This window comes from Bison bison, unplaced genomic scaffold (genome assembly GCF_000754665.1).
Source record: "Bison bison bison isolate TAMUID 2011002044 unplaced genomic scaffold, Bison_UMD1.0 scf7180017864460, whole genome shotgun sequence".
Taxonomy (NCBI): domain Eukaryota; kingdom Metazoa; phylum Chordata; class Mammalia; order Artiodactyla; family Bovidae; genus Bison; species Bison bison.
The window spans coordinates 808,717-827,514 of NW_011495022.1; the positions used below are offsets into that span (position 1 = coordinate 808,717).

The following is an 18,798-nucleotide window of genomic DNA, read 5'->3' on the forward strand; positions in this document are numbered from 1 at the left end:
CAGCGTTTCTCATGATGTACTATGCATATAAGTTAAATAAGCAGGGTGACAATACACAGCCTTGATGTACTCCTTTCCTATTTGGAACCAGTCTGTTGTTCCATGTCCAGTTCAAACTGTTGCTTCCAGACCTTCATACAGATTTCTCAAGAGGCAGGTCAGGTGTCTGGTATTCCCATCTCTTTCAGGATTTTCCACAGTGTGTTGTCATCCACACAGTCAAAGGCTTTGGCATAGTCAATAAAGCAGAAACAGATGTTTCTCTGGAACTGTCTTGCTTTTTCCATGATCCGGCGGATGTTGGCAATTTGATCTCGGGTTCCTCTGGCTTTTCTAAAACCAGCTTGAACATCTGGAAGTTCACGACTCATGTATTATTGAAGCCTGGCTTGGAGAAATTTGCATATTGTATCTGGAGACTGTCAAAACAAGGATTCAGAATGCCCTGACTAAAAGCCTCTAGTGTCTACTAATCGTTTAGAATTGTGTTGTATAGTATGGTAACCAGTAGCCACATGTAGCTATTGATGTTTAAATATAAACTTAATTAAAATCATATAAAATAAATTTTCTCATTTCCACTAGGTATATTTGAAGTTCTCAATAGCCACATGTGGCCAGTGACTATTGTATTGGTATAGTGGCTACTGACAGTACAGAAAAAGAACCTTTCCATTAGTGCAGAAAGTTCTTTTGTATAGTGCTGATTTAGAAGTGTCAGCTAGCAGAGAGGGGAAAAAAAAATAAGAAGATCAAGGACAAAAATAATGCAAATGAGTCTGTGGCAGTGACTGGTGTCTAGCGTCTGTTGAAGGAGGGCCTTGTTCTGTCTTCTGTGTTTTCCCCTTCTGGATCAGAGAAGTCCTGAAAATGAGTCACAGGTGATTGATGGCAGCAGTATCCACCAGCATATTCCCTGCAAAAAGTAAAGAGTACCAGGCAGAGTCTTTTACTTAGATTCTTTTGAGGTTCATTTTGGACAATTCAGTTCTTGAGCCTAGTTCACAGAGGGAGTCTTGGTGAATGTAAGGAAGGGGCAGAAGCTCCTATGGACAAAAAGTGACTCAGTTAATCCGTGGTGCCAGCGGGGTGTGTTTGTGCGTGCGTGCTCAGTCGTACCCCGTGGACTGTCATTCTCCAGGCTCCTCTGTCCATGGAATTTTCCAGGCAAGAGTACTGGAGTGGGTTGCCATTTCCTACTCCAGGGGATCTTCCTGACCTAGCGATCCAATTCATGTCTCTTGTGTCTCCCACATTGGCAGGCAGATTCTTTACCACTGTGCCACCGGGGAAGCCCCAATTAATTTGTATAACAACATTATTAAAATAGAAGAGAATGGAATCCTCTACTGAGGTATTGTATAGTATCATCCCGGGAGTAGGGACAAATTATGAATAGTAAGGACATTAACAGTTCTCTAGGCTTTTAATTTTTACATTAAATATGTTCCAGATCTCACAGTTAATAGGATATTTAAGCCTACGGGCAAGAAAATTTTTACTGTTTATGCCAGTCTATGTATATGCATTTTTTAACTTGAAAAGTACATAATCATTGAAACAATTACTGTTATCAGATACATATCTAGTTTACATAGGAAGACTGAATTCTGATGCAGGTTTTTTCTTTTCTTGCCCTATCAATTTTTCATGTTTTATTTTCATTTTAAGGATAATAAAAGTATTTCATGAACATATTTTGTCATCTGCATGACTCCAGTTCAGTGCTTAAATTTGTGTTTGTGATCATGTTATAGCAGATACATGCATGCTAAAGTCATTTCAATCATGTCCGACTCTGCGATGCTATGGACTGCAGCCTGTCAGGCTCCTCTGTCCATGGGATTCTGAATACTGGAGTGGGTTGATCTTCCTGACTCATGGATCGAACCCCCCATCTCTTTTTCTCCTGAATTGGCAGCAAGTTCTTTACCAAAAGCACCACCTGGGAAGCCCATTATAGTAAATACTGTTACTTTAATTATCATGGCTGATGTCCTAAGCTCCAAAAAGCCTGTGCTCTGGCCATCAGTGCATTATGAGTAAGAATTTTCTCCCTATAATTGTGCCCAGAATTTCTCAGATTTAAAAAGCACTGATACTGCTTTTTGTTTTTTACATACATGTATGTGCTTTTTATCAGTGAGTTAAGGATTAATATTTGAAATTTATGTTTCCCTTTTCAAATGGTTTATGTCCTAAATTCTTCACTACAAAGTAGATAAGCTGTGGAGTCTTGTATTTGACTCATGATTTAAGACAAATTGATAACCAGTTTCTCCTCCAGAATTGGAAAGCTGAGAAATCTTGAGGAAGAGTTGTATATTGGAATTACCTTGGGGATGCCTTTGTAAAACCAGTGTGCCTAGGTATCCCGCCCCCACCCCACTTCCACCCCTGTATACAGATCTTCTAAGTAAGTAAGGTGGGTCCCAATATATGTACAAGTAATTCTCCAGCCATGCAGGTTTTCATATTCCACTTTTTTTTTTGTTAACATAGTAACTTTGGGATCTTGTTTTACAGTATTAAGTAATAATCTGAAGTGACATGTGTAAAAAAAACCCATCCAGCCACTTTGCTTTATTAGTAGCTGAGTGCTTTGCTTATCATTATAGATTTACTTTTTGTAAATAAATTAACTTTACTTTTTATAAGTTAATCTATAAATAAATTCATAAGTAAGCTTCATGTGTTAGGATTGTTCGTTGCTATCTACCCAGTTCTTAGAAGGATGCCTGGCAAAATACAAGTACAATAAATGTTTGTTGTTATTGAATAAATGTATGTATAAATAATACTGGATGATAAGGATATACTAGGATATAATGATGTAGAGGTTAAAAAAAAATACCATTACCTTTGGGCAAAAGTTTGTTGAATAAAATTTTTTGAGTTTTATACCTCTATACATTTATAGCCGTAAAAACAGAATCTTTGAAAAGAATTGTGATTTGTGTATGGCAAATACACATTGTGTAAGTCATTTTGAGGAGGCAAGTGGGACCTAAAATCCAGCCAAGACTAGGTTATAATACCTTCAGGGCTGTATCACCTGAGGTGAGGGAGGAGTAGCTTCTGTTTTTTAATTAGAAATGTTTGTTCATTAATACTTGACATAATTCATAGAGTTAGTTAAGTTTGCCATCTTATTTTTTTCTTTTTGTCCTCTCTGTTTTTTGTTCTGTTCCTTCTCTCCTGCATTTATAAATTATTTTTTTAATTCGATTTTAATTTATCTGTAGACATTTTAGTTATATTTATTTGCATTTTTTTGTCATTTCTTTAGAGAATATCATGTCTGTCCTTAACTTTTCACAGGCTTCTTAGAGTTCATATTGTACTGCCTCAGAAAAAAATCAGAAACCTTGCCTCATGTAGGTCCATTTTAGTCCACATATATCTGCATACATACACTCAGTCGCTCAGTCGTGTCCGACTCTTTGCGACTCTGGACTGCAGCACTCCAGGCCTCCCTGTCCATCACCAACTCCAGGAGTTTACTCAAACTCATGTCCATTAAGTCTGTGATGCCATCCAACCATCTCATCCTCTGTCATCCCCTTCTCCTCCCGCCTTCAGTCTTTCCCAGCATCAGGGTCTTTTCAAATGAGTCAGTTCTTTGCATCAGGTGGCCAAAGTATTGGAGTTTCAACTTCAGCATCAGTCCTTCCAATGAATATTCAGGACTGATTTCCTTTACGATGGACTGGTTGGATCTCCTTGCTGTCCAAGGGACTCTTAAGAGTCTTCTCCAACACAGTTTCTGCTTTAAACAGATCTGTGTATTTTAGATAAAGGAAAAAGTAGTCTTTTATGTTTCTTGAGAGAGTTACCATTTCTAGTGTTATGCTTTCCCTTTTGAAAAGCCATACTTCTATCTGGTATTATTTCCCTTAGCATTCCTTGCAGTGCAGGTCTGCTGGTGATGCATTCTCTTAGTGTCTCTTAGTTGTTTTTGTTTGCTTTGTTCAGTCAGAAAAAATCCTTTATTTCATCTTCATTCTTAAGATTATTTTTGCTGAAAGTTAACAGTTTCTTAATCTTTCAGCACTTTAAAGATTATTCTGCTGTCTTTTGGTCTCCTTAGTTTCTAAAGAAAAGTCAGAAATAATTTGAATTATTCCCCATATATAATGTGTTCTTTTTTCTTCTTGCTGCTCTCAGGATTTTCTCTTTATCTTTAGTTTTCAGCAGTTTGATTACGACTACTATATATAACTATTTGTGTAAATGTGGTTTTCTTAATCCTGTTGGGGAGTGCTCAAGCTTCTTGAATCTGTAAATTTGTGTCTTTCATCAAATTTGGGGATATCTTGGCTGTTATTTCTTGAAATATTTCTTCTATCCCATTCTTTCTCTCTTTCCTTCTTGTACTTTAATTACACAATGCCCATTGATATTGTCCCACATATCCCTGATACAGTTCATTAAAATTTCTCTCTATTCTTTAGATTGGATAATTTCTAATGATTTTACATCAAACTCATTGGCTTTCCTTTATCTCCATTTTGCTCTTAAGTATGTCCAGTGAATTTTTTTGCTTCATGTATTTTTCAGTCCTTGGATTTCACTTTGGTTCATTTTTTGTTTTGGGTTTTTTTTTTTTTTCCCTGAAATTTTCTATATTTTTATTCCTTACAAGCATGTTTTCCTTTTCACTTTTGACTACACTTTGAAAACCTCTTATGCTAATTTCAGCATCTGGGTTGGTGTCTCAGTATTGGTTTTCTTTGATTGTCTTTTTTCTCAAGATTGGGCCACAGTTATCTGATAAGTTGTTTTTTAATTATATGGTGGACGTTTTACTATTCTGTTAAGACTTTGGATTCTGGTGTATTCCCCTGAGGAATGGGGACCCTTTAGGCGATTATTTGATAAGGCTTAAGTTGCAAATTCTATCTCTTGAACCCATCTGTCTCTTGAGTTGTTCACATCTCTGTTCAGTTCTGTGATCCTGAGCGGGACTCTGTTCAGTACGTGTGTGGGTTTAGTATGTGTATGGGTGCAGGTGTAGTCAGAAATTTGGGAGGGTATATTGAGCACATGGGACTTCCCTTCTCTGGCTTTCTCTGCTCTGGGAGTCCCTGAGCAATAATATGCTTTAGATTGCAGTTATACTTTGTAGATAGATACATTTGTGAAGAATCAGCTATATTTTGTTTTTACTAATCTAGATAGCATGATAACCATGGTAAAGGAGACTTTTCTTAGTGATTTATATACCTCCTCAACTGCATTGTGATGGCAACTCTGTATCACTGTACTTTATAGTGCCTAGATTATTTGTGTATGTGGTCCAGTGAAAAGAATACCTAGTCAGGTGTCCTTAAGCTAGGTTTCTAGTCTGCTGCTAGCTTGTTTTATAGCTTAGAACATTGTTATAACTTAGAACATTGAAATGACTTATCTGACAGTGTTCTTATCCTTAAAATGAAGGATTGGACGAGATAATCTGTATCATCCTTTCTCCAATTCAAATTAGATTTATTTAAAATTGTTTTCAGTTATTTTAGTGCTGAGCACAGTTTTTACTCTATATTCTCTACCTCTTTTAATGTTTTTTTCTATTTGACTTTTGTGATTTCATTACCTTACACCATACCATAAATTATAAACTGCTGCTGCTAAGTCACTTCAGTCGTATCCGACTCTGTGCGACCCCATAGACAGCAGCCCACCAGGCTCCCCCGTCCCTGGGATTCTCCAGGCGAGAACACTGGAGTGGGTTAAATTATAAACTATTGATATGCAATTCTTATAAAATACGTGAATGGCAGTTGTGTATGAACATAACTTTGAGTTCAACATTTTTCAAAAATTACCAAAATAATGACGTCATTATTTTACACACTTATTAGTGTTAACAAAGGCTTATTTTGGTATATTTTACAGGTGACATTTGCAGACAGAAAGGTAAACTGTCAAGGAATTCATCCTGTTTGGTATTTATTTGGGCCGGCTTAAGGAGTCTTTGACATATCAGATCAACTGGCAAAAGAAAATGAAAAGCAGTGTGGCACAAATAAAGGTAAGTGTTTGAAACTTATAATAAAGAACATAAATTTGTAGTCGTTCATCTACCCTTTAAACAAAAATGCATTTCTGTAATTAGGACAGTAGAATCAGACGGTAGAGTTGTGTCGTACACACATTGAACTTAACACAATTTCAACTCTAGATATTTGGCCAGATGGTCAAGTGGTTGGTTGAGAGAACATACAGGGGTGGAGGAGGATGTGTGTGTGTGTGTGTGTGTGTGTGTGTGCGTGCGTGCATGTGTATGAGTGTGTGCATGTGTGTGTAAGTCAAGAAAGTATATATGAGTGAGCATGTATGTATAAAAGAAAAATAACAAACAGCAGGAAATTCCGCCATTCTTCCTAAAGAGCATTATTTGCTGCATGAGTATAAAATGGAAGATGATTGTCTGCTTTCTCAGTTGGTCACAGTTTTTGCATGTCTGTCTACAAGTGAACCTCTTGTTGCATATTGCAGATGCATAAATGGGCTACTTATTTTGTGCTGTAGTTTAGACATTATACATTTGTTTATTCACCGAATATTCACTGAATTCTTACTATGTCCCAGTGATTGTTTTGAGCACTTTTGGTAAAATGGTGAATAAAACAGGGCTCCTTGGTCTTGTAGAGTTTGCATTCTAGTGGTGGAGAAAGCAAATAGATCATAAACTTAATATGTAAGTGGATTATATAGTGTTTTCACAGTGTTAAATGCTAGAGTGTGCTATGGAGAAAAGCAATAGGGTAAGGTTGATCAGTAGCAATTGGATGATGCAGCTTTCAATAGGGAGGGCCCAGTGCAAGGGGGCTTTTGTGAGCACACATTTGAAGGAAATGAGGCAGTTAGCCCAGGAGATGTCTAGGAGAGGAGTGTGCTAGGCAAAGGGAACAGCAGAGGCAAAACTGACGAGTCCAGTGTGGCTCGAGCAGGTTCTGAGAATAGTAGAATAGTAGAGGTAGTCAGAGTGGTCACAAGAACTGTAACTCCATCTGCTTCAGACCTGTTCCTCTGACTCTGAGTGGACTTTGTGGAAGAGCAAACCATTCTCCTTCCTTTTCGTTTCAGCTGCACAGATCTACTTGCCAGTGTGTGTAGTTCATAGATCTACAAGCAGGCACATTACTTCCTGTATCTTGGAGTCAGTAAAGGGGAAGGTGGATTTTTATTTGATTATAAAGACAGACACTTCTCCTTTCCGCTCCTCCACCACCTCTGCACCCCTAAACCTACTTTAGTGTGAGATAGGAGCTCCTTAACAGCAGGCACTAGGTACCAGGCTTGAGGTGTCATAAATGCTTAACAAAATGAATTGGTACGCTTAGGGACCGAGACAGGCTCTGTGGCCATCTCTTCAAACTTCTTTTGAGTATGAGAAGACACTGTCCAGTCCTCCCTCCTAGGTAGACATCCAGCCTGTGCTTACATATTTCCTTTGACAGGGCGTTCGCTGTCCCAGAAGCTGGCGCCATCTGTCAGTAGATACCTTCTTCATATTGCGTTCTGAATACTGCCTCTTTGGAACTTGTATTCATTGGTCCACTGACAGTTAAACACTTAATTGTGGGCCTAGTAGATGGCAGACTGTGGTAGGAGCTGGGGACCTAAGGAGAAAGGAGACCTTGTGCAGAACTGGCTCTTGACTGAGCCATGTTAGACAAGAGCACTCACTTCAGTCTCTGCCTTTTACACAGAGCGAAAAGTGTTCAGTCTTTCTCAGAGTCCTCTTCCTGTTTCTCTCGACGGGGCCTCTCCATGTGCTCCTTTTGTCGTCCACATGGATCTTCTGGGAAATGTCCCCAGCAAGCTGTTCACTGTTAGTGGCTCAACCCTCTTCAGCCAGTTCTCAGTTTCATTTGCCTTCGTCTCTCCATCTTGTTGGCCACTAGCTGGGTTGGGTCCATTCTTACCTCAGATCCTCTCTTGATGTTCTGAGGCCTCATCTGTAAGGTTCAGGAGGCTTCAGCTGACGATTCCTTATTTTTCCATTGACTTTACGTAGCTTCCTTAGTCGGTTAGAGGCAAGTTCCCTAACTCTTCCAGCCTCTCCTCTCTTTTTGTTCTAAAGACTTGTTCCCTGAGCCTAAGGGATGTTCAGAGCCTCTGGACACAGGCTTCCTGCTCCTATCACGTCCTCGCACTGCTGTCTACATTGTAAGAGACTACAGGTGACTGCTCAGTGTACCGTATTTGCTTTGCTTAAAGAAAGATTTAGAGAATTTTTAAAGGTAATTTCAACAATATATTACCATCAACTACTGCTCTGACTTCGAATCCAACCTCTGTGATAAGGGAAAGAGGGAAATTCAGGTTCTTATTATTTGGATCAAACTTTTAATTTATTTTTCACTAAGTAAAATGTTCTGAAACCCAGTTCAAGTTCCCCTTTACTCACTGTCACTCTTGGTACTGTGTACCCCAGTGCTTGGTCCTACTTAAGATCTCCTGTTAGCACTGACTATATGTGCCAGTCATTTGTTAACTTGATCGCATTTATGAAATTCTGAGTCACGACTTCAGTATTTTTGATTTCTCCCTCTTGCTCACAACAGATGTTGTGGAGATGTGTTAAAAATCATTAGCACAGAATTGAGGCCTTCTCCCTAATGTAATCAAAATAATTGTCATGTCTTGTAAAAGAAAAGTAGAGAATGCAGTTTTATTGTTTTCTTTCTCTCCCCACTCCTTCCCCTTCTCCTCCCTATTCTTTATCTGTCTCACATATAATCTGATGTTTTTAACTGTGGAAATCTTTATAATCATCTCTCCTCTAAGATCCTAATCTCCTTGAAGGTTTTTCCTATCTTTTGTATCCCCCAGAGTGTCTAGGCTGGAGGAACGGGTGTGTCTTATAAAAAATAAGTAAATACTGTGTTTGATGTTACCATGAATTGCATGAATCTTGTTCTCCATATTTGTTTAGGATCTTGATGTCAAGTTTTATGGAAGCCTATGTCATATTGAACAACTGCTCACAACAGATGTTGTGCAGAACAATTCTACTTAATTATGCTGCCTGCCCAGTGAAAGAATTTTTAAAAGTTGTAGATATTAGAAACCGGACTTTAAGATGTTTGCACTCAGTATAAAATATAGCCAGACTGACTACCTTAAATTATAAATTTTGATCACATGTTTATTCACCAGCACACATTAGTCTAATTATCGTATATTATTCAAAAAATTCACGGAGAAGGCAGTGGCACCCCACTCCAGTACTCTTGCCTGGAAAATCCCATGGGCAGAGGAACCTGGTAGGCTGCAAGTCCATGGGGTCGCTTAGAGTCGGAGACAACTGAGCGACTTCACTTTCACTTTTCACTTTCTTGCATTGGAGAAGGAAATGGCAACCCACTTCAGTGTTCTTGCCTTGAGAGTCCCAGGGATGGGGGAGCCTGGTGGGCTGCCGTCTATGGGGTCGCACAGTCGGACACAACTGAAGTGACTTAGCAGCAGCAGCAGCATTCAAAAAATTCAATACTTAAGGAGATTGTATTAGCAATTAATTTACTTGTGATAATAGACTCAAACTGTTGCTAATTAGTCATAGCATAAGAGCGAGGCTGCCCTGGTGACTCGGACGGTAAAGAATCCACCTGCAATGCAGGAGACCCAGGTTCAGTCCCTGGGTCAGGAAGATCCGCTGGAGAAGGGAATGGCAACCAGTATTCTTGACTGGACAGAGAAGCTTGGCCACAGTCAGTGGGGTCAAAGAGTTGGACGTGACTGAGGCACTGACAGCAGTAACATAAGACGACGTTGGAGCTTGTTTACATTTCTTTGCAGTATAATTTTCAATTTTTGAATGTATTTTTTTCCCATTAAGGAGGCAAGCATGTCAGTATGTGGAACAAATTACTCATCATTTGAGTTATTTTTTTCTTAGATTTCAAGATTAAGATTCTTTGAAAACATACTATATTTCCTTTCAGTTAATTAAAATCTGTTCAGTTAATTAAAATCATTTTAATTCTTAAAAATAAGCTTGTCAGTATGAACATTTTTATAGGTGGTTTAAAAATTTACCTGTTTATAAATATTTTGGCATCTTATATGGATTTTTAAATTAGGAAATGTTCTTAAACTGGATAATTCATAGCTCTCTCTCATTGTGACATGTATCTTCAGCCTCATATTACATTGAAGTTTCCTTTTTGTATGTTATTCTTCAAAGGATTTGGCTTAGGAGCTATATTTTACAAGTCATATTTTTTAAATCTTTACGGCCTACCATAGTGTCATACAGGCTGTATCAGACACTTAAATAATGTTTGCTGAAAACAAAATTGAATTTTCGTAAATACGTTAGTCCGTTTCTTTTGTTTTGTCCAGATTTGGTAACCTGGACTAGTGTTATGGTTTTCTTAAGCCAAAGGAGATAAGAACATAAGCGCAGCGTTATAGAAGACTTGGGCATAACCACAGAAAACCTCCGTCCTTTGGTCGTGGTATTCGCCAGGAAAGGCCTTTATAAAAATGGTGTTCCATAAATTTAAATCTTATTGAAAGTAAAAGTGTTAGTAGCTCAGTGGTGTCTGACTCTTTGCGACCTGTGGACTGTAGCCTGCCAGGCTCCTCTGTCCATGGAATTCTCCAGACAAGAATACTGGAGTGGGTAGCCATTCCCTTCTTTAGGGGATTTTCCCAACCCAGGCATTGAACCTGGGTCTCCCGGATTGCAGGCAGATTCTTTACTATCTTAATCTCATTACATAGGAATAAAATATTAGCTAAGTGGCATCGAAAATTTAAGAATTATTTTCTTCTAGTAAACCTTGAGGGGTTTTTTTGCTGTTGTTGTTGTTTGAAGACAGTATTTGATCTATAGCAAACATAACTGCCAGACATTTACCTGGGATGGCCTGAAAATTTTGTTTTATCTTATATACTATTTAGGTAGTATAAATTATTTTATGTTTAAAAACATATTTTGAATTAATTTTTAAAGCACTTCCAGTTTTCCAAGATACATGTGTCATTGTTTGTTTTTTTAACAATTTTAAAATTTCCCTTCCCCCTCTTTTTTTCCATTGAAAGCATTCTTCTGGTCATGACAGACGGGAAAATTATAATTCATATCAAAGGACCTCCTCTCCAGAAGACAGGTAAACAATTTTATGTGTTCTAAATACCATTTAAAATTTTATTGACAAGTTTAAGAAATTATTTAGCTCTTAGATTTCTAATTTTAGGTTTACTAACTTTTTTTGATGGTTTTACAGGAAATATTACTTGAGTGGGGTTGAGAACAGATCATCCTTGAATGACTGTTCTAGGAATTTCTAGTAAATAATTCTAGATTTTTATGAAAATTTTTAGGTGAAGGAGAATAATTTTAATATGTCAAATACTGCATAGAAGTTTATAAAATGGAAAGTTTAGTTGAAATCACATTATTTTGAAGTGCTTTTACTCTTAATACTAATGCTTTATATTTACATGGCTCTTTATAGTCTTCAAATGTTTTTATATGTCTGTTTTAAGTTCGAAGGCCCAGAAATGTTACCATTAATGTTCATCATGCCTTCATAGTATGAGTTCAGTTATTTCACTTAGTAAGCTATAACCTTGAAAAAGAATTTATGAAAGGAGAAGCATCCTCTAGATTTTCTTCCAGTTGTCTGATCTCTTATTCCCTGTGTACTTTGTTCATATTCCATTCTGCTGTCTCAAAAAACCTTTGCTTTATACACAAGTTAATTACTGTGTTCTGCATCTACTTATTGTCTTTCATGGATCACCTCCTCCCGATATATATTTTTTAGAAACTCTCTCTATAGACATATACACACATATGTGTGTATGCAAATAAATTGTAGATATGCATATGAAACATAGATTATATTACTGTGTATATTTATCATGTGTGTATGTATTGACTTCTCTTAAGGTTCTCTGACTTTATTGACTTTTGAGATTCAAAAGGCAGATTTTATACTAACTATCCCTGTTTGCTGATCATTCAATCCATTCTCACAGATATCTAACAATATGACTTTAAGAATAGGAGCTGAGAAAAATAGCCTTTTGGAGTGGAATAACTGGATTTTATGGAGGCCAACCAATGACACTAGTGGTTGCCAACCAGTGGAGGCCAACCAGTGACACTGTTCAGTACTTTGATAGAATGAGCCAGCTAGACAGCAGAGGATAGCTTTGTCCCCACTAAGCTGTATATGATATGCAAATATGTATCTTCTGCTAAGGACAGTATGCCCAGGATGTCAGGCTTGGTTAAGTGAATTCCAGGAGTTGTTTTTTTGCATACCAGTGGAAAGCTTTTATAATCATGACTAAGTGAATAGATGTCAACAAAATAATCTGTTTGTTAAGATCTACTTGATAGGACTTTGTACAGTCATAGAGTTACATCACCATTACCAATATATGACTTTTCTAAGTATAACATCATTGTTTTCAACTTGTAACTTTGGTTTTCTTATTTTATGTGTTAGATACATAGAACAAGAAAGATCTCCTCGGGATAGAGGTTACTTTGATTCCAGCAGGTCAGACTATGAGCGTTCAAGGAGAGAACGTTCTTATGATAGTAGCATGGAGTCACGGTTAGTATTGCATATTTTAACTATAGAAACATACTTGTTTAAATTTTCTTTATGCATAATAATAGTCACAGCTAGCATTAAGTGGATGTTTTTAGGTGCCAGGCTTTCTAATAAGGACTTAATGTGAATTAGCTTCTTATTGCAGTAAATATATACCTTTTATAGATGAAGAAAATGAAGCTTAGAGAAGTTAAGTCATTTGTTCATGTTTTAAAAGTGTGTCAGTGACAAGTCCTCGTCTGTCTGACTCTAGGTCTCAAGCTTTTATTCATTATACTGTGCTATATGAGGAATTGGCTTATATGAGTTTCAGAGATTGTTTACTGAATGAAAGTCATTTATGATATTGAATGATCTTAATTTACATAATGGCAGAGGGACATTGAGAATGAAGTTACCATTTTCTAAGTATAAATTATTCTTACTTGAGTCTTAGAGAACTTGACTGCCCACTTTATTAGTCATCTGGTTTCCAAAACTTGCCTAGCATGTACTTTTGTTCACATAGTTCTATATCCTTTTTGATGTCTCTCTCATATCATCTATTCCATGACTACCTAGACTATACCACACTAGAATTTTAATCTGATTTCTCCATGGTTTGGAACCAAGTGCATTATTTGATATCTGCAGCCAAAATTTCCTTTTCACTGCTTACTTTCTAACATGTAACCTGTCTGTATAAACGTCAGATTAAATTAACCTCCAAAAGACAGGTTTATCTGCTGTCACCTTAATGACACTTTAATAAGAGCAGCTGCTACCACCATAATTGGTGAGCTAGGCATTCTCAGACCTTCTCAAATGCTGTCAAAACTCCTATATACTAGGTACTGTACCTCACAATTTACATATAAGGAAGTGGGTTAGAACTGATTGTTACCTCAGGTTGCTGTTATCTGTCTAGTAGATAATGAAACTGAGATTTGAGCTCAATTCTGACTCCAGAGCCTATGTTTATATCCGTCCCTGACTGTATTACTTCACTATAATTCCTTGTCTAGTCCAGTGTTTGTATACAAAGTTTGATTTGATCCACACACACTGTGAAGTAAGCACATTGTTTATTATGTAGACTATAAAGGCTAACAGTAGAAAAACACTTGAGAAATATTTCTGTTTAGACTGAGAAGACTATTACTTCTGCACTCTGAAGGAGAAACACTATAAGTGTATAAGGACACAATTTTACCAGCCAACAAGCAGTTTTACCTGGTGTTTCTCAGAAGAATCATAACCAGTGTCAGTAAATTCCTTCTGTAGCTATTCTCTACAGAGAATAGATATAAAATGAGTTGCTTTTCCTGTAGATGTAAAATGTTCAACTCAGTTACAAAGCAGTGGCTAGAGTTCAGAGCACCTGCCTTTGACTAATTGGGGTTTTTATTTGGAACCACTTTCCCGCTACCACTGTTCACATTGTGTTGGTAGGTACAGGCTGTGTCTTCATGGGGCGGTCACTCAGGTCTCTGTGCTTCAGTTGGAAAACAGTTTGTCCACAGCTACCTGGGTAGGTGACTAGAAGCACTCTTTTCCATGTATTAAGACATATTATTTCAAACATACCCTCTAGATTTAGGTAAAATCTACTAAGTGCTTTCCTGGTAGTACAGTGATAGTTATTCATATAACTCGTGGTCACACAAAGCATGAACAGAATAATCTGAGCTTCTAGGCAGATGTATGTAGCAAGCAGCCAAGTGGACAAACTCTCACTGGGGAAAGAGAGCAGACAGCAAAGATTCATTCTTTCTTGCTATTTCTTGATAGTTTGAAAATATTATATAATCATTTTACAAAGGGTAGTCACCTGCATTAGTAGGGAAGAGTTTTTGTGGCTAGAAAATGGTTTATTTTTTCACATTGTCTAAAATAATCAGAAGGTTCTGATATTTTGAGATTTATAATAAATTGCCAGTCCTATCAGGAAACAATTTCAAATTACAATTTATGATAACAGTCTCACTCCTAAATTGCTATTATTGGAGGTTAACTCTGGTTTCTCCTTTATGCAACTTATCACATACATCACAGGCCAATTTGTCTTTGGAAAATACTATTTTCATGTTACTATCCCACTCAAATTATTAATGATTTCTTATCACTTGCAGGATAAAAAAACTTAGTCTGTTGCTTGTCTTTTAAGATTTCATATTCTGAGTCGAACTCATCTTTCCAACTGCTGTTATACATTATTCTTTATTGTTTCGACTTATTCTGGCCTAAATAACCTTGCTCCATTTTTTAGTAGTTCTTCTGTCTTCTACTAGTTGCAGAATGCCATCCTCCCTCCCCTCCCCACCCCCCACCCCCTCACCACCTTGCCCGCAATGTAAATCCTCTCGAGCCTTGATGACCTAGTTTAAGTTACATTTTCTCTGTGAGGCACTACCAAACCCCTTTTCCTTATCTGAATCTGTGGCCCCCAAATGGTCTCACTCATTTGGTATGCAGTTCATTTAAGAATGTATTTTGTGTCATCTTTTCTCCATCAAAAACATGTATTACAGAAGTAGAGACCGAGAGAAACGCAGAGAAAGAGATGTGGATCGGAAGAGGTCCCGGAAATCACCATCTCCTGGGAGAAGAAGCCCAGAACCATCGGTAACCCAGAGTTCCTCTGCTCAGGATGAACCTACTGCAAAGAAGAAGAAAGAGGAGCTGGATCCTCTTCTTACTCGCACTGGTGGAGCCTATATTCCTCCTGCAAAACTCAGAATGATGCAGGAACAGATTACAGATAAAAACAGGCATGTCAATACCACTAAGTATATAAGGCGGTGACACTCTCACTGAAAAAAGTCATCTGTGTTCCAATTAACCTTGACTGTTGAGAATTTACATGCAGAGTCCATAATGATAGAGACCTCAAATTATACTTCTTTCTTTCCTGCCTTCAGAAGCTCCACTGGAGCTCTGCTTAATATTTTCCCGGACAGCAGCTCTTAACGTCTTTACTTTCTGCATGAATAAGTGGAAAAGTCTGAGGAAAGGTCACTTATCTTTTTTTTTTTTTTTCTTTTACTATTTTCAAACTATTCCTTTTGTAGTTGTATGCTTATTAGTGGTGTCCATTTTTCATTGATAATCAAGAGTACTATTTTAGAACTAAAATGGATCTTTCTAATTATACCAAACCAGGAGTCGGCAAACTTTTTCTATAAAAGGACAGATAGTAACTATTTTAGGCTTTGTGCATTATCCTGTCTGTTGTAGCTACTCCCCTTCACCATTATAGGGCTTCCCAGGTGGCACAGTGGTAAAGAATCCACCTGCCAGTGCAGGAGATGTAAGAGACGTGGGTTCAGCCCCTGGGTCGGGAAGATTTCCTGGAGGAGGAAAGGGCAACCCACTCTAGTATTCTTGTCTGGGAAATGCTAAGGACAGAGGAGCCTGGCCGGCTACAGTTCATGGGATCTCAAAGAGCTGGACGTAACTTGAGGATGCGTGCTTCACTATTTTATTGGATATAGCCGTAGATAAAACATGCACACAAATGAGAATGGCTGTGTTCCAATAAAGCTTTATTTGCAAAAACAGGCTGTAGGCTAAATTTGGCTCTTGGGTGTAGTTTGTCAGCCCTTGTACTAACCTGTGAAGCAGTTGACAGTTTTCTCTTTTCCCTACTTTTTTTAGACCATAACATCTTACAGTTTTTTGCCACACTGAGGCAAATAATCAAAATTCATATGTGACCATTCTCTCTAAGTACCTTTCCTTCCCTTTTCAAAATAATTGAAATGATGAGAAACTATGTAGAAAAGTGCAGCTGTTTTCAAGGCCTTTTTCTCTAGTGAAGTGAGATAATAACCAGGAAAACTATGGCCTAAGATTGAAATGATCACTCAGTTGCCAGGTAGTCAAGAAAAAGATTGGGATAGAAGGTAGGTATACTTCTAAGAAAAACAATTCCAGCTGAGTCAAGAAGGTCTTCTACATCTTTGTTGTGTATTTTCATGGCAACTTGAGAGTACTTGAGAACCTTATATAAATGAAATATAAATTTGTTGTAAGAATTAGCTTGAGGTAGAAATGTCATTTTTATAAAATAAGTTATAAATATTTGAAATAAAGTATAAAAATTTATGAGCTAGAAGGGGACGTTTAAATGACATTAAAACACTAAGTTTTTCTTTATGTTTCATAGACTAGCACTTGGTAGTGATGCCTGCAGTGTTATGTAGAGAAGGGATTTGAAAGTTGCTTGTGTGGGTTTTGGGAGCTTCATGATCATGCAGGCATGCTGCTGTTATAGCAGGCAGTAGTGGAAGTATTAGTGAAAAATATGTACTGTCTCTGACCCCATTCAAAGCAATCCTAACTGTCAAAGATTGAAAGCATTGTCATTAATCTCTGAGTCTTCTTTTTAATGCGGGCAGAATCCATAATATATGCAATTTTAAGCAGATTCTTAGAAGATAATTTTATATACAGTTGAACTCTGCCTATAGGCTATAAAGGAGACAGAAGTGTAGTCTTTCCTCAGCAGATACTAAATCAGGTTAATTGTAGGTTTCCTAATTAAGAAGTACAGTTGTACTTGATTATTGTCTGTTGACCAAAGTTTAATGGAAGAGTTTGTGATTATGTATCAGCAGTATCTTGTTGATCAGGCTAGTTGTTAATCTATAAAGCTTACTACTCTGTATAGTAACATACCAAAGGGTTGGATTGAGGGCAGGAAGAGTTCCACCTCAGATGCAGGCAGAAAGGGAATGTGCAATCTATAGAGAATTTAGAAACAGTGATGAAATTAACTGCCGTCTGCTTTTTATCTTGCAGTTTCTTACCAGTATAGACAGCTCTCACCACCACCTCCTTGATATACCTGGTATAGCACTCTAAAACAGGAGTTCTTTTTTTTTTTTATTTCATTAAAGTATTTGGGAACTTCCTTGTAGTTCAGTTGGTAAAGAGTCTGCCTGCAATGCAGGAGATCTAGGTTTGATTGCTGGGTTGGGAAGATCCCCTGGAAAAGAAAATGGCAACCCACTCCAGTATTCTTGCCTGGAGAATTCCATGGACAGAGGAGCCTGGCAGCCTACAGACATGGGGTCGTAAGAGTCGGACACAATTTAACGACTACACCACCACCACCATAGTTAATTTATAATATTGTGTTAGTTTCAGGTATATAGCAAAGTGACCCAGTTACATATTCTTTTTCAGATTCTTTTATTTATTATAAGATATTGAATATAGTTCCCTGTGCTACAAAGTAAATTCTTGTTGTTTATGTGTATCAGTTAATCCCATAATCTTAATTTATCCCTCCCTTGCCTTCCACTTGGTAACCATAGATGTTTTCTGTGTCTGTGAATGTTTCTCTTGTAGATAAGTTTATTTGTATTATTTTTTTATATTTCATGTGTAAGCGATAGAATATTTGTCTTTCTCTGACTTACTTCACTTAGTATAATAATCTCTTGGTTCATGCGTGTTGCTGCAAATGGCAGTATTCCGTTCTTTTTTATGAATGAGTAATATTCCATGGTGTAGACATACTACATCTTTTTTATATGTTCATCTGTTGATGGACACTTAGGTTGCTTCCATGTCTTAACTATTGTGTTAATAAATAGTGCCACTGTGAACATTGGGGTGCATGTATCTTTTCAAATTAGAGTTTTTGTCTTTTCTGGAGGTATGTCTAGAAGTAGGTTTGCTGGATCATATTGTAATTCTATTTAAGGAACCGCCATACTGTTCGTTATAGTGGCTGCTCAAGTTTACATTCCCATCAACAGTCATTCAGTCAGTCAATTTAGTTGCTCAGTCGTGTCCAACTCTTGGCGACCCCATGAATCGCAGCACGCCAGGCCTCCCTTTCCATCAACTCCTGGAGTTTACCCAAACTCATGTCCATCGAGTCGGTGATGCCATCCAGCCATCTCATCCTCTGTCGTCCCCTTCTCCTCCTGCCCCCAATCCCTCCCAGCATCAGAGTCCTTTCCAATGAGTCAACTCTTTGTATGAGGTGGCCAAAGTATTGGAGTTTCAGCTTCAGCATCAGTCCTTCCAATGAACACCCAGGACTGGTCTCCTTTAGGATGGACTGGTTGGATCTCTTTGCAGTCCAAGGGACTCTCAAGAGTCTTCTCCAGCACCACAGTTCAAAAGCATCAATTCTTCGGGGCTCAGCTTTCTTCACAGTCCAACTCTCACATCCATACATGACCACTGGAAAAACCATAGCCTTGACTAGATAGAC

General features: G+C 37.7%; 1 protein-coding gene across 1 annotated transcript in view; it reads left to right on the plus strand.

The window, feature by feature from the left end:
* The window catches only part of CWC22 (CWC22 spliceosome-associated protein), a 62,459-nt gene that overhangs the window by 10,839 nt on the left and 32,822 nt on the right, over nt 1-18,798 (plus strand). The window contains exons 2-5 of the mRNA XM_010859743.1: nt 5,896-6,031; nt 11,059-11,126; nt 12,477-12,587; nt 15,098-15,337. Coding sequence (XP_010858045.1) covers nt 6,005-6,031; nt 11,059-11,126; nt 12,477-12,587; nt 15,098-15,337 — 446 coding nt within the window. The 5' untranslated portion in view covers nt 5,896-6,004. The remainder of the gene's footprint in view (nt 1-5,895; nt 6,032-11,058; nt 11,127-12,476; nt 12,588-15,097; nt 15,338-18,798) is intronic.